This window comes from Argentina silus, assembly GCF_951799395.1.
Source record: "Argentina silus genome assembly, chromosome: 12".
Lineage (NCBI taxonomy): Eukaryota > Metazoa > Chordata > Actinopteri > Argentiniformes > Argentinidae > Argentina > Argentina silus.
This window is the reverse complement of record NC_139666.1, coordinates 12803392-12817920: the sequence shown is the minus strand read 5'-3', so window position 1 is coordinate 12817920 and position 14529 is coordinate 12803392. Positions and strand designations below refer to the sequence as shown.

General features: G+C 40.8%; 1 protein-coding gene across 1 annotated transcript; it reads left to right on the top strand.

Annotated features, from left to right (window-relative positions):
- Positions 1 to 9981: 9981 nt before the first annotated feature.
- LOC310813260 (endothelin receptor type B-like) lies at positions 9982 to 12494 on the top strand (the record flags this gene model as incomplete). The annotated part of the gene is made up of 7 exons (XM_083682122.1): positions 9982 to 10398; positions 10562 to 10674; positions 10937 to 11141; positions 11475 to 11615; positions 11712 to 11845; positions 11926 to 12034; positions 12360 to 12494. 7 exons carry the CDS (start codon positions 9982 to 9984, stop codon positions 12492 to 12494), a joined length of 1254 nt encoding a protein of 417 aa, XP_083538248.1.
- Between the last annotated feature and the right edge of the window lie 2035 nt (positions 12495 to 14529).

The window sequence follows — 14529 nt, the reverse complement described above, 5'->3', positions numbered from 1 at the left end:
CTATATGACACCATAACATTTTGACCATGGTGTTGTAGCTGTATTGAATCTGCAATGGATTATGTGACAGTAACTCACCTTGAGTTTGGCCCCTACGTTGAAGCGCACACTGTTCTTGCGAGATGTGAAGGTGAGGTAGATAGAGCTCTGGGTTTCGATGCGGATGTAGATTTTGGGGCTCAGAGCTAAACAGACAGGCTGGAAAGGAGGAGCGTGGACGTGAGGCTCATGGTCCAGCCAGCTCCAGCGCCGCTTCAAAGCCCCAGTGTCACTGCAATAGGTGCCTCCTAGCTGGGTCAGGTTTAACCTGCAAGATTAAGTTTCACAGTTCCACAGTCAGGAACTCAGTTTCCCAACATATCATGTGTAGAACATCAAGATTACAGACATGTCATGTTCCTATGTACAGTAGCTATGCATGTATGTAAAAAAGCAAGACCATTTTTATTTTTAAACATACTGCACATACCAAATAAGGCCATTTGGATGGTAGCAGGTAGCCTGACCCCTGGATGAGAAGATGGCCTGAATGCTTGGTAGGAGATCTTTGTCCTCCAGTATCACATAAGTGAAATCAGCAGCACTCACAGCGGATATAAGTATGGCAAGCCTTCCCGATGCATAGCTTAAGAATCATTAAGGCAAACAATCCAATGTGATACTAATCAATCAATAATTAAAAAATGAATGAAAAAGTTCAGAGATAGACATTAAAAATACATACAAAATATTCTCAAGGATACAAAACCTGCCCAGTTCCATCTGGCAACATTGTGATGAATGTTTGACCACTCTCGTAGGGCTTGATAAGTGTGTGCTTTTTCTGTAAAAGATCATGAATTGACATGTGAACTGACATGCCCTGCATACCTATTGATATTAGTATGTTGAGTAAGCATCTACTCGTAAGTGTCATTCCAGAGACGACAGTTGGTCATTAAGAGTTCGGTGTACAGTACAGTACCTTGTGTCCATGTTCTTCCCCATAGAGGGCGAGAGTGTCTGGAGAGTCCATGATTTCCATCTCTTGGGGTGGGGTCTCCTCTTCAGCTGTCCAGACTTCATTTGAGAGTCGATAACAGATTGTGTTACGCAAGTTTCCTCTATGTCCTGCCATTGTCAAAGCATCAACACAATGAGGAGGAAGAGATCAATAATGTGCAGCACTCCTGCTTCAGATGTTTGTCTCTACAATATGATTTCCACTTGTATCAGTGGATCAAAAGCATTGTTCAGCCAAAAGTGTAACATGTTATGTACAAAGAGTTACGTATTACTGTAACCTAGAGATTGAACTTACTTTGTCTATTTGGAAACAGGCCTGCACTTTGTACCCTTTGAAACTCCCATTCGTTCAACCTGAAGTGAGTCATGGGAGAGAGGTAGCATTAGAGTTCAAGTGAAGATTTAAAGAACTTCCTTATAAGTACCTTCCAGTAAATTAGAGTGTCTTGGATCAAGAACAATTTAGCGCTACATCAATCATAGGCAACCCTGATCCTGACCTTTGCTCAGCCCGCTCCTTTGCAGTCTTCTGGAAGGGTGGGTGAGGGCCCACATCAATCTTTATGCTTTCCTGGATGGCAGCGAAAGCCGCCTCATCCTCCTCCAGCAGGAACTCAGCCATCTTCCAGGCCATCTCACAACAGAACAACTGACAGCCAAAACAGTCACATCCATGAGTAACAGGCATATTCAAATATCCCGCAGTTTTACATTATTATCTAAACTGGATTTGATGACTTGTTCTTGCAATGTAAGTGACAGCTACTTCATGCCCACCAAGTGGCTTTTAAGGAAATGTCAGAATATCAAGCCATGATGGATCTTATTTCCATGGTAATGTTTACTGGAGGCCCTCTAGTTCCATTGATACTGTGACTGAGTGTATAGAGTATTCTTAGCTTCACAATGGGGGTCTGTTTGTGAAGTTGCTTCTTAGTGGACTTTTAAGATGTGTGAGTGCATTACAAGTTTGAGAGGCACGTACCTCCTCTGGGTCAGTTTTGTTCACTAGCTGGTCTCTGGTCACAGGAGATTTCCTGGGTTGCTGGCAGTACTCACAGGTAATGGAGTCCAACTTACTCTCAAGCAGCTCCCCTGATGACTCTGAGCTTGATGCCCCTGTGATCTAAAAGAATACCATTCAGTGCTGTTGAGAACAAACAGTGCAGTGCACTAAAGCTGTTGCTTTCAGCCAGCATTATGCAAGTGGACAATGCTGCATGGTGAGGATGGAATTTACCACTGTTATGCATACAGTATGTTGCTTTCATTTAGCACATTTGAAATGCAATATCGTAACAATAATTGCACGTTTACAATTTATTCAAGGTACTTTGTGTGACATGCAATTATAAGTTTACAGGTACAGTATGATTGAATAGTGATGGTTGAGATAAGTAAGCCATGATGTACCTAAAGGGTAACCAAATATTAGATTAGATTCAACTTCATTGTGCAGAGTACAAGTACAGAGACAACGAAATGCAGTAGTGTTAATGCATTGGCTGGGAATCGAACCCGGGCCTCCCGCGTGGCAGACGAGAATTCTACCACTGAACCATCAATGTCTTTACAAACAATCAGAAAGTGCAAAAAAAGAAAGAAAAAAAGCCTTACCATGTCAAAATTACTTTGTGACTGTTTAGTTTCTAATTGGAAAGCTGGGGCAGTTTGGGGATAGGGATCCTTGCTAAGTATATCCAACACTTCATTATCTAAGGACTTATCCATCTCAAGGTCCTCATTCTTAGGAACATTCTGAGGAGAAATGACAGACAATTGATCAATCATCAAAAGCTCACACAAGCTTAATTCATCATGAATAATTCAGTAAATTAAAAATTAATGTCAGTACTATTATATGTACATACTCTATGTTATAATAATCGTTGAGGCTGTTGTCCTTTAGATGAGTATCAGAAAGAAAAGAAATCCTCCAGATTAGATTAGAATTTTGGGCACTTCTCAGAGATGATGCCAAATCAATCGATCACATAATGGTCTTCATTGCACAAGCACAAACAAGTCCTTGTTTACCTCTGAGTCAAGGGCTGTATCCAGACCCTGCTGGGATGTCCCTGACTTCTCTGCAGGTTTTGAAATGACCTTCTCTGATTGAATACCGACTGCAAAGAAAGGAGTCAGGACATATAAGCGCACTAAGCAGCCATACTCAAGAGACAACACTGCCTGAGGAGAAGAGTCTGTAAAGTGACAGTTTTCCCCCTCTCTTGCCTTCACTGCTTGGCTCATGTCCCCTCTGGTCCACCCACTCCCAGTCAGTCTGCGTCCTGGTGCTCATCGTTGAGATGACTCTGCCATCGAATGCATGGATTTCCACAGGAGAGCTGGCCCTAGATAAGGATATGGGGCATTCAAGTGAATCAAAATCATATTAATAACATTGCATTGGTTCAGCATTATTCTCTTGAGTCGTCTCTTTATCTCTCTTATAGGCGAATAGGCCTATCTAGATTATAGCATAAGATATATTACATTTAATATATTTTAACATCAATCTGGTTAGAGGCTACCTTGAGCACATATCCTGAGATGGTGTCCTCATAGGGTCTTGCAGGTCCAGCTCATCTGATGTAGTGGAATCTTCAGAAACATCATATGGCATCAATTGCATTGACAACCTAATTGTGTGTGGTGCAAACAACTGAAATGCTTAGTCTTTTTTTCAGACAACGAACAATATAATGTGTAGGCTGTGTACTGTGCTAGCCCACGCGTAAAAACCGTGCGCAATGCGCACTATTTGACACTATTGACCATTGGAGTAAACTGTACCATTGTTATTCTGCTCGCAAATTTCCCCGACTCTCCCAGCTTCCCAGTCCATCTGGCTGCATTGCTGACTGTCTTCCACATAAACCTCCACTGTATAACTGCTGCTGTAGAGCGGACCTGCGCCATCGAACTGCTGCTGTAACCTCTGGACATTTGTAAGTGTGAGTTCAAGAGGCGCGCCTGATTCAACTGCTTGTGATAGAGATAACTGTGGTCCCTCATCGTCTTCATTGTTAGACAGTTGACTCATGTTGACATTTGACACGTGCACACTATTAAAAAAGTCTAAACTTATATTAAAAACCTATCCTTTTATAGTAAAAGAAGAGTTTGTCTTATCTGTAAAACATTAGCTAAGTAGCGACATGTCTGTGCTATGGTTTCATAGCAACACGATTTTATTCCCTGGCTATTACGTCAGGTTATCCTTCGATATTCTATTGACCATAAATTAATTTCTTCCTGGACACTTTAAAGTTTACCTATTGCTTTCGGGAAGGGGACATTTTGAAATGCATGTAGGCCTACATTCACAAGTACAGTGCCTTCGGAAAGTGGAGAGTAGTAGTAATTTGTCCACATTTTGTTGTGTTATAGACTCCTTTTGCTCAATTTGTAATGACAACCTGATCCACACATTGTGTAATTGATTCCTAAGCAAATCAGATACCCTATAAAAACAAAGATATTAATTCCAAAATTACATGAACTATTGTCCTTGCATTAAGATGGACTCAATTAAACTTATTGAGTGATTTGTTGATTGCATTTTAGCTAATTTTAAGAGTGTCATAACAAAGGGTCTGAATACTTATGTACATGAGGTATTTCTGTATTTCAATTTTAATAAATTTACTGAAATTTCAAAAAACATGTTTTCGCTTTGTCATTCTAGGGTATTGTGTGTGGATTGATGGGAAATTATTTTAATTTAATCCATTTTAAATTGAGTCTATAACACAACAAAATGTGGGAAAAGTGAAGGGGTCTGAATACTTTCCGAAGGCACTGTAGGTTATGGATTTATTTAATTGTTTTCTTGCTTACTGACAGGTGTTCTGAACCTCATCAATGCCTTGAATATAGCCTACTGTGGGCCTACAACTTTGAGTTGTAAATGTAAAATCCATTTGTCATTATTTATCATGCAGTCCATTAGTCCTTCTAGTATAGGCTTAGTTATTCAACATATTTTGAAATTTACAACCAACTATTTATATGTAAAAACAACACAGGCATGAGTTTATACACAATACTATATTTCTTTTGAAACCATAGGTGCTTTGGTCTTTTTGGGCAACCTCTGCTTTTCCATCTGCCTCCTGAGTCTCTGCATTTGGGAAATGAGGCTGTACTGGGGCTTAATGTTGGGATTTGCAGTGTGCTTGTAGGCCATGCGGGTCTGGATTCGGTCCAGCAGAGAGTAAATCTCCAGGCTTTTCAATTGGAGATGATTCTGAATTATGTCTGGACCCGGCATCACAAGGCCTTCTGGATGGGTCAGCTGGTAATAAAACAAACAAGAAAACAGTCAGGCCACATGGGATGGAGCTTGTCCGTGAGACAAAATAGCAGCAAAGTATCTATGTGTTGTGTGCATGTCCCTGAAGAATCTGTTTCCAATGTTATCCAACAGGGGTGGGGGTATCACTACAGTATGTGAAGTTGAATGAACTGAATTTGTAATGTTATGTTTGTTTGTAATGCACGCATTACAAACCTTGATTTTGGAGCCTACGTTGAAGCGCACTCTGTTCTTAGAGGTGAAGGTAAGGTAGATGCGCTCCTGGGTTTGGATGCGGAGGCTGATGTAGGCACCCAGGACTAGGCAGATGGGCTGGAAGGGAGGGGCTTGGATGTGTGGCTCCAGGTCCAGCCAATTCCAGCGCCTTCTCAAAGCCCCGGTCTCACTGCAGCAAGAGCCTCCAAGCTGGGTCAGGTTCACCCTTCAGACACACCCCACAGGTTATAGTTACATTTCCACATACAATTAGGTACAGTGTATCTTGGTTTATGCAGAAAAGTGGAGGTTTTTTGTGTACATTTCCAAGTGATGTTAGGACCTACCATATAAGTCCATTGGGGTGATAGCAAGTAGACTGGCCTCTGGTTGTGAAAATGGCCTGAAAGTTGGGCTCAAATTCCTTGTCCTCCAATATAATATAGGTGAAGTCACCAGCTTCCACAGAGATTATAATAGCAATATTTCCAGATGGATAGCTTTGTTTCCATTAAGAAACGTATTGCAAAACAATTCTGATAAAAATGAAGAACTTTGCTCTCACATTAAAGCCTGAGGGCATGTAGGTCTTCCCTTGTTATTCAAGTTACTTTAAAAGGATACAAAACATTACCTGTTCCATCTGGATAAAGAGTGATGAAAGGCTTGCCATTGGGGTATAACCTCATAATCACATGCTTTCTCTAAGATACAAACAGGGGACAAACATCATTCATTAAATGACACATCAACATAAGGAATCTGACTCAGATGAAGAGGACCCTGTCTAGAAATCCCCTTGCCCCAAATCCCTCTGACACGCGTAGATCTGAAAGGACTAGATAGGTATAACCTAGTCATGGGCAAGGTGGAGCCATTACCATCATGCTTATCCAATCCTTATCAGATGTGTCTAGGGAGAAGGAGCTAAAGGTTGCTTTTGGACAGGGCTGTGATGTTAATGCAGAGACTTACCCTCTGCTGACCATCTGTCTCTCCCTGGAGGGTGAAGACGTTAGTGGAATCTCTCACATCCATCAGAGGAAAGTGAGATTTCTCTCGGATAGTCCAAACCTCATTGGACAGTCTGTACGCGATAGTTTTGACCTGCTGTCCACCTGTACAGACATCATTTTATAACACTGTATTGATATTTTGTCTGAGAGACATTTGAGAGGCTATGCTCAATATCTCATTGATCATTAATAACCATTTGGACCGTTTTGTGTAGGCTACAAAATTCTTGTGAGAGTGTGAGGATGGACTCTCACCGGAGAAAAATCGATTCTGAGTGCCTGTGTTCTGTACCCTCTGAAGTTCCCATTCCCGCAACCTAAAGTGGAAATTGGAATTTGATTTCTCTACCAACAGAAAATGTGAGAGTGATGGACACTTGGAAATCTCACTGGAAATCAAGTTCCCAAGCCACCTCCCTCTTCACAAAACTCAGACTTTGACTGAAAGGTTGTTCCTTGCCACATTTACCGTTTAAGTATTAGGAGGACCAATTACACATGTAAGATCAGAGGTGACTGAAAATATTAGAGACGTAGAGAAACTGACTGTAGGGGGGGTTCAAATAGCTGGCACAGAAATGGACAGGGCATAACATCAATTAGACCCTCTCACCTCTGCTCTGCCCGCTCCTTTGCAGCTCTCTTCTGTTGCTTGCTCATGAAAGGTGGATGAGGGCCCACATCAATCTTCCTGTTCACTTCAGCAGCAGCTAATGTTCGTTCCTCTTCCAGCAGAAACTCTCGCATTTGTTGAGCCTGTACACAGCAGAAGAGCTGAGGGGAAACATGAGGAAAATAACAGCATCACATCAAAGCGTCTCTGAGGGTGGGGGAGATGTTAATTCTGCCCATATCTACAATCTTAGCAGCATGCCATCTTGCACCAAGAGCCATAAAAGAAACCTAAGAATGCAATAATTCCAGTCTCTTTCTGAAAAGGGGATCAAAAGGCTTAGATTAACTATTGTTACTTCAATTGATTTGCTTGAAATTTATAGTCAGTAGAAAACATCACCTCCGGCTGCACTCACCAACTCCAGGTCAGGATTATTTTCCAATTGTTCGCGGCTTATGAAGGGCTTACTGGGCTGCTGGCAGTAGTCACATAGAACAAGCCCTGTTTCCCTTTCAGACTGTTCCCCTGAGGATCCAGAGCTGGACACCATTGGGACCTACAGGGAACGAAGCAAGGCATCCCTCTCTCAACTTACAGTACTATATTATGTTACTACTGTATTTATGAAGGAACAATGGATCATCATATTTTATGATACTGAGAGGCATAGTGGGTAGCATAGAGAAACAATGGTTGAAGCTGAGCTTTAGTTTACCTTTTCAAAAAGAACAGGGGGTTGTTTAGACTCAGGTTTGTAAGCCAAGAGAGAAGGGGGCCCCACACCAGGTATACCATAAAACTCATTTTCTTCTTGTATCTTTCCTTCCTCTGTGTCTTCATTCTTTGAAAGAGAAAAACACAACTTTAAAGTTCTCCCCTTTCATCATGTCATTTGAGTAGTTGTGTTAGTATTTATTTCTTTATTATTATGATCTATTTACAGATGATCAGGTGGTAAATTGAGAGTATATTACTATCATTTTACTCATTTATATAACTGATCAAAGTGTATAAAGCACCACACAAAACACCTAACTTCCACTGCCATATGACCATACCTCAAAATCAGGACCAATTACTATTCCAAGCAAGTCTGTCTGGAATTCCTCTACAGGTTTTGGCTCAAAATCCTCAAGTTCACTTTGAACTAGGCCTATAGGAGAGAGAATAATTGCATGAAGTAGTTGACAGATGTTTGAGTCATGGGTGTGACCCATTCGCACCCAAACAGTCTGACAGTGACTACCTTGACATCTGTCTGAGAGTTTCTGCTCCACCCACTCCCAGTCTGTCTGGGTCTTGGCGCTTACTATGGTGATAGCTCTGCCGTCCAGCGCGTGGACCTCAATGAACTCCGGCAACAAAGAATTGCTCCTTGATGCAGCGCTGAACAGGGCAAGGAAAAGTGCGCAAAGTGGTCTCCATGTTCAGGCCAGTTCTGCGCCAAATCAGTTTCAAGCATAGATAGTTTGGTAATATAATTATTGCACTGCTAATTAGATGGCAAATCTATACCTCAATTTTAATGATTTCATTAAGCACTAGGTCAACCACTGAAATCTGACATTAATTTCACAAAAAATGACAGAATGTCTTACAAAGTTTTTTCATTTGAGCGCAAACTCCTGGCACGGCTTTTTCTTCCTTTCTCACCTAGAATCACGCAGATAAAGCTAGATTAGTGTTTATGATGATAGATCACAATTTCACCAACAGAACTCAGATTAGGCCTACAGAAGGTATAGGCTAGATGTATGTTTGCTGTATTCAGTAGGCCTACCCTCAGTTTTGCTAGCAGGCCGTGGTAGATGGTTGTCAGCTTTCCAAATGTCATCCATCGCCATAGGTGGGCAAATGTCAATGTTGTCAGATAAACTTGTATGCCTGTCGGTCACACCATTTGCAATGGGGTCTTGTTGATCGTCACAGGTCAACTGCACCTGTAGGCTTTGGACGTTATCCGCAACAAGCTGAAGAGCGGAAAGGTCCTCCGCGTCCAGGAAATCAGTGGATGTCGGCGGGACAGCATCCCTGGAGTTTGACGGCGAGCCCCGACTCATTTTGACAGCGTTTTATGAGGTGAAACCCCTCGTGAAAGTTAACATTAATTGACAAATTAAATCACGTAGGCCGACCCCCATGATATTTGTTGTTTCCGCATTATTTATGTCTGTCAACGATTTATTTGGAAAAAAAACATAGCAACAACTTATTACATCACCTGACATGCCTTGAGTCTCTGAGTGTGTAGGCTGATCATGCACGGATTGTGTACTCATCCACGTTTACCCATTGTGTCATTACGGTGGTTGTGGATAGACACTGTTATGTTTGTTGGATTTAAGAGATTATTTCAGACATGATTTGAGGAACATGCTGCTCAAACCTGCAGAGTACGTAGGTATGATCCAAGCAAGGGCAATAAACTTCAGTGACTGACGCCCTCTCATCCAATGTGATGCACCAAGGGGAGTAATTCTAGTGACAGACTGATGACTAACCTTGCCAATGAAATGGTCTATATAACCTCATCAGCCTTAGCCATATGAGTTTAAGACACATCCAGCATGTAGACAACAGTTGGCACTGCATTATCAGACTGTGGAGAATTGTTTGATGCTGAATCAATTGGTGGATCGGTAAGCTGACATTTCAATGTTTTATGTCTATCATTTTACAAATAGTCTAAGCATCCATGCTTTTTGTTGTGATCAATACACTTGACATCACTTTGATTAGGTTGTGGTAGAACTTGTTATGTCAAGTAATGATTCTCATTCTTATTTTCAGCCAGTACATTTTCTGGGTTTTGGAGAAAATCATCAACAATGGGTCTTCTTGTTCTTGTTCTCTCTCTGCTACTCACCAAGGAAATTATTCTAGTCAATGCCGAGATCAATGATCAGCATTCAGAACCAGTTCCTCTCACTGAACTATATGAAACAGCATCTCCATCTTTTTCTGAACTTCCAGAGAACCACATATCCCACAGCTCCAATCCAGGACAGAACGCACCTCTCCCTCCTATGTGCTTAGAGTCAACTGGAATCAAAGACATATTCAAATATATCAATACTGTAGTGTCCTTTTTTGTATTCATTATTGGAATAGTTGGAAATTCAGCTCTGCTGAGAATCATATATGAAAACAAATGTATGAGAAGCGGACCTAACATTCTCATCGCCAGCCTTGCTTTGGGGGACCTATTGCATATTGTGATAGACATTCCAGTCAACACTTACAGGGTGAGTTATTGGCAATGTGGTGTGCAAATACTGTGTGAAAATGAAATGTGTTTAATATCTATCATGACTAAAAAAATGTATCTGTTGAACTGAAATAGTTTATCTTTTGTGTTGTTCTGTTGGTTCATCTTACTGTATATGTTTACTTGTCTTATCACTACAGCTCATGGCTGAGGATTGGCCATTTGGATTGGTGCTCTGTAAACTAGTCCCCTTCATACAGAAAACATCTGTTGGAATTACAGTTTTGAGTCTATGTGCCCTGAGTGTTGACAGGTGAGAGCATGGCATTTCTTAAGATATGTTGAGTTTACTGTAACAATGTTTTACCTACAATTAAAATCCCAAAACAAGTGATTAAAAACATGACCAGTAAAACACAATACAGTGAAGGGCTAGAATTGGTTGATATCTACATTATACAAATACATACATATATTCTGTCTTTGTAGTTGGGCCTGAAATGTCCTTTTATGTCTTTTTTATTGTTATAGACAAACATCTCCTCAACCACATAATTTCCTTATTGATTTTTTAGGTATCGAGCTGTTGCGTCCTGGAATCGAATCAAAGGCATTGGAGTTTCAATGTGGACCGCAGTAGAAATAACTTTGATATGGGTGATATCAACCATCCTGGCGGTGCCTGAAGTTATTGGCTTTGATATGATAACAATGGACTATAAAGGACAACATCTGAGAATATGTCTGCTTCATCCAATGCAGACAGCTCAATTCATGCAGGTAATTCGTGCCAGTCTTCACAAAACGCAGTGGTATACAAAACAAAAAGGTCAATATGTGTTTGATTTTGTTTCCTTTTGATATCAAATTGAGAGGATGCAGCCATGTGAGGTAAAATGTAATGAAGACAACATGTTGTTAACATATGTTGTGTTTGTCAATCAATTGTATTTATTTCCAGCAATCCTCATGCATGCCATATTCCTTACCCTTGTGAATAACGAAATGTGTTTTATTTATGTTATTTTATTTATTTTTTTTACATGCATTTAGGTGTAATCTGGCACAGTAACAGTAACACTAATATGTACCTTTGTTATGTTTTAATAACAGTTTTATAAATCAGCAAAAGACTGGTGGCTCTTTGGCTTCTACTTCTGCATGCCGCTGTTATGCACAGCTATCTTCTACACACTGATGACCCGAAAGATGCTGAGAAAGACTGATAATACCCTGAATGACCACACCAAACAGGTTAATATAGACACTCTCTCTTTACGTGTCATATTTGGATTTGAATGATTTGAGACTTAAATGTCTTAACGCATTTCCATATCTCGTTTCACCTAGAGACGAGAAGTAGCAAAGACCGTCTTCTGCTTGGTGCTTGTGTTCGCTGTCTGTTGGTTACCTCTGTACCTTAGCAGAATCTTGAAATTGACCATATATGATCAGAAGGATCCCAATAGATGTCAGCTACTAAGGTAAGGTAATGGAATATAAAAACTTGTTTGTAATGGTTTCAATTGTTTCAAATGTGACTTATCTTGGTTGTATTTCTCAGTGTCTTTCTTGTCCTGGACTATATTGGGATTAATATGGCATCGGTGAACTCCTGCATCAACCCTATAGCACTGTACATGGTCAGCAAAAGGTTCAAAACCTGTTTCAAGGTAAGATTTTATGTTTCCTCTTGGTTTGTTACTCTATATATTTCAGTTCTTACACATGACACAGTACCTCTCAGTAGAGACAGATGAATAGGCAGGTAAACCATGAGACGGACACATGCTGTATGCTCTGTCCGAGGCCAACTCTGACTCACCAGGAAAACATTGACCAGAACAAAACACCAGACATCTGTCTGTTTATGAAAAAAAAAAATCCATGGTTGACTGTATGGTACATGTACATCACCTATGGGACTCTTTCTCCGTATTAGAAACATGCATTATGCTTGTGGACTTCTTACCTATTGTCTTTGTCTTTGTTGCCCAGGCATGTCTCTGTTGCTGGTGCATACCTCCTGAAGTGGTGACGCTGGATGAGGTGCAGTCAATCATGAAGTCCAAGGTGCAGGAGCAGCCCTCTGAGCACAGCAACACCAGAACCAATAAGAACACCTCCACCTAAGCAAGAGGACTGTTAAAACTATACCGTGTATTACAATGACAGATGCACTTTAGGGTTATTTGCCCTGCACTTGATGTGATGTTTATAATGTTGTTTGAACTTCTTTTCTCTGCCAGGCTTTTTTGCCAAATATGGACATTTGCCTATTAATATTACAACAATTACTTCATGTTATTCTATTTATGTAATGACAATATTATTGATTTTGCTTTGCTTGGTAATAAAATGGCCTAATAAAAGGCTCTTTTCATCATGCTTTTTGGTGGGGATGTCTGGTCTGCGGTCTATGGCTGTACCTTCAGGGACTCTATAGCACTCGTATTTCATGTAGTTCTGCATATACTCTGACTGTGCTGCACATGCTTGAAGTTAAGGTATTGCTATAATGTTAGTTTGTAACTACAGTAACTAGTCTTGTGGCAGTGTTTGTTTTTGAGATAGTGATTGTCATCAGTCGAACATCTGCTTTTGGCATGAGCCACTCAGACAGAGAGAATGAGACTGCTTACTCTGTTCCCTCCAGGTATGGACTAGCTCCAAAACATTACCTCATGTATTACCCACAACCTGTATCTTATACAGTACCACAGCCCTATTAGTGACAGGCTGTGACTGTATCGGCCAGATGTTCACCTGAAAACTTCACTCAGGGCACTTTGAGTATGACTAACTCCTACTCAGCCGTACTCAGTTTACCACATGTAAAGAGGTTATCTCGATACATAATAAAACTGCACTGGATGGTTATTGTTGACAATGTTGACAATGTTGACAATGCTATAAAATAATGAGTTCTCCTTTTTACATACAACAATGATATCAACACTGTGTCAGGAAAAGGCATGACTATTAGGACGCACACGTATATACTTCCATCTCCTGGAAAAGGAATGGGAGAAAGCCTCCCACTCAATGATGTAAATGTGTGTTGTTCTTTTCGTTTGCAGTCATAGAGAAACATGACCACTGGTGGATTCTGTCTTCTGTGCTAAATGACTGATTGATGGTGGCCTATTTTTAATGCATTGTTAAATGTGTAATGCATGGAGACACTTTATAACAGACCTGAGAGTGGAAAAGAAGTAAAACGAAGATGACAGAATGGGGTCAGGAAGAGGCGGAGAGGACGGGGGAAGAGTTGACTACCTGATAGGTCCTCCTGTCACAGGACAAAGCAAGCAAAGATAGGAAGATGTCTTCTATCCAATACTTTACCAGTCTACAGAACCATTTTGTTCGTTGGTATGAAAAGTTCCCCACTTCTAAAGAGAAAAGATCACTTTCAATCTTTTATGAAAAGAGTTATCAGTTGTCATGGCCAAATTTCTTTAATGATTTTGTGAGATCATTTGGACTGTACCAAAATGTGTACCCTCCTGACTGTATGTTTATTTATATAATACAATACAATAACATTTTCCTTTATGGTTTGGGAGCGAATAACATGAAATAACCGATCATGAATGAAGTACATGAATGATGTATCAAAATAAATGTATGTCGGTCGTAAGCAAGTTATTGGTTAAACGTATTTATTAGCATATTATATGTTTTTTGTATATATTTATCCAAACACGATGCTATCAGTTGTTATCTTTCCCTCATAAATGTACAGAAAGGGACTTGATTTCTTGTTTTTTTCGTGTGAGTGATAGAAAGTGATTTTTTCCTCTTTTGTCCTCTCTGTTCTTCTTCAGTCGGCTGAAGAAACTTGGCATGGCCCCTCAGATCCTTACCAACTTCTATAGGTGGATCATGTCTGGCTGCATCACCGCCTAGTACGGCAGCTGCACCGCCCTAGACCGCAAAGGCTCTACAGAGGGTGGTGAAAACTGCACAGTACATCACGTGAGTGAGCTCCCAGCCGTACGGGACGTCTATTCCAGGAGACGTCTGAAGACGGCCCGGAAGATCATCAAAGACCACAGCCACCCCAGCCACACCCTGTTCTCTCCTCTACCATCTAGCAAACGGTTCCGTAGCATCCGGTCTCGGACCAGCAGCTTCTGCCTCAAAGCAAAAAGACTTTTGAACT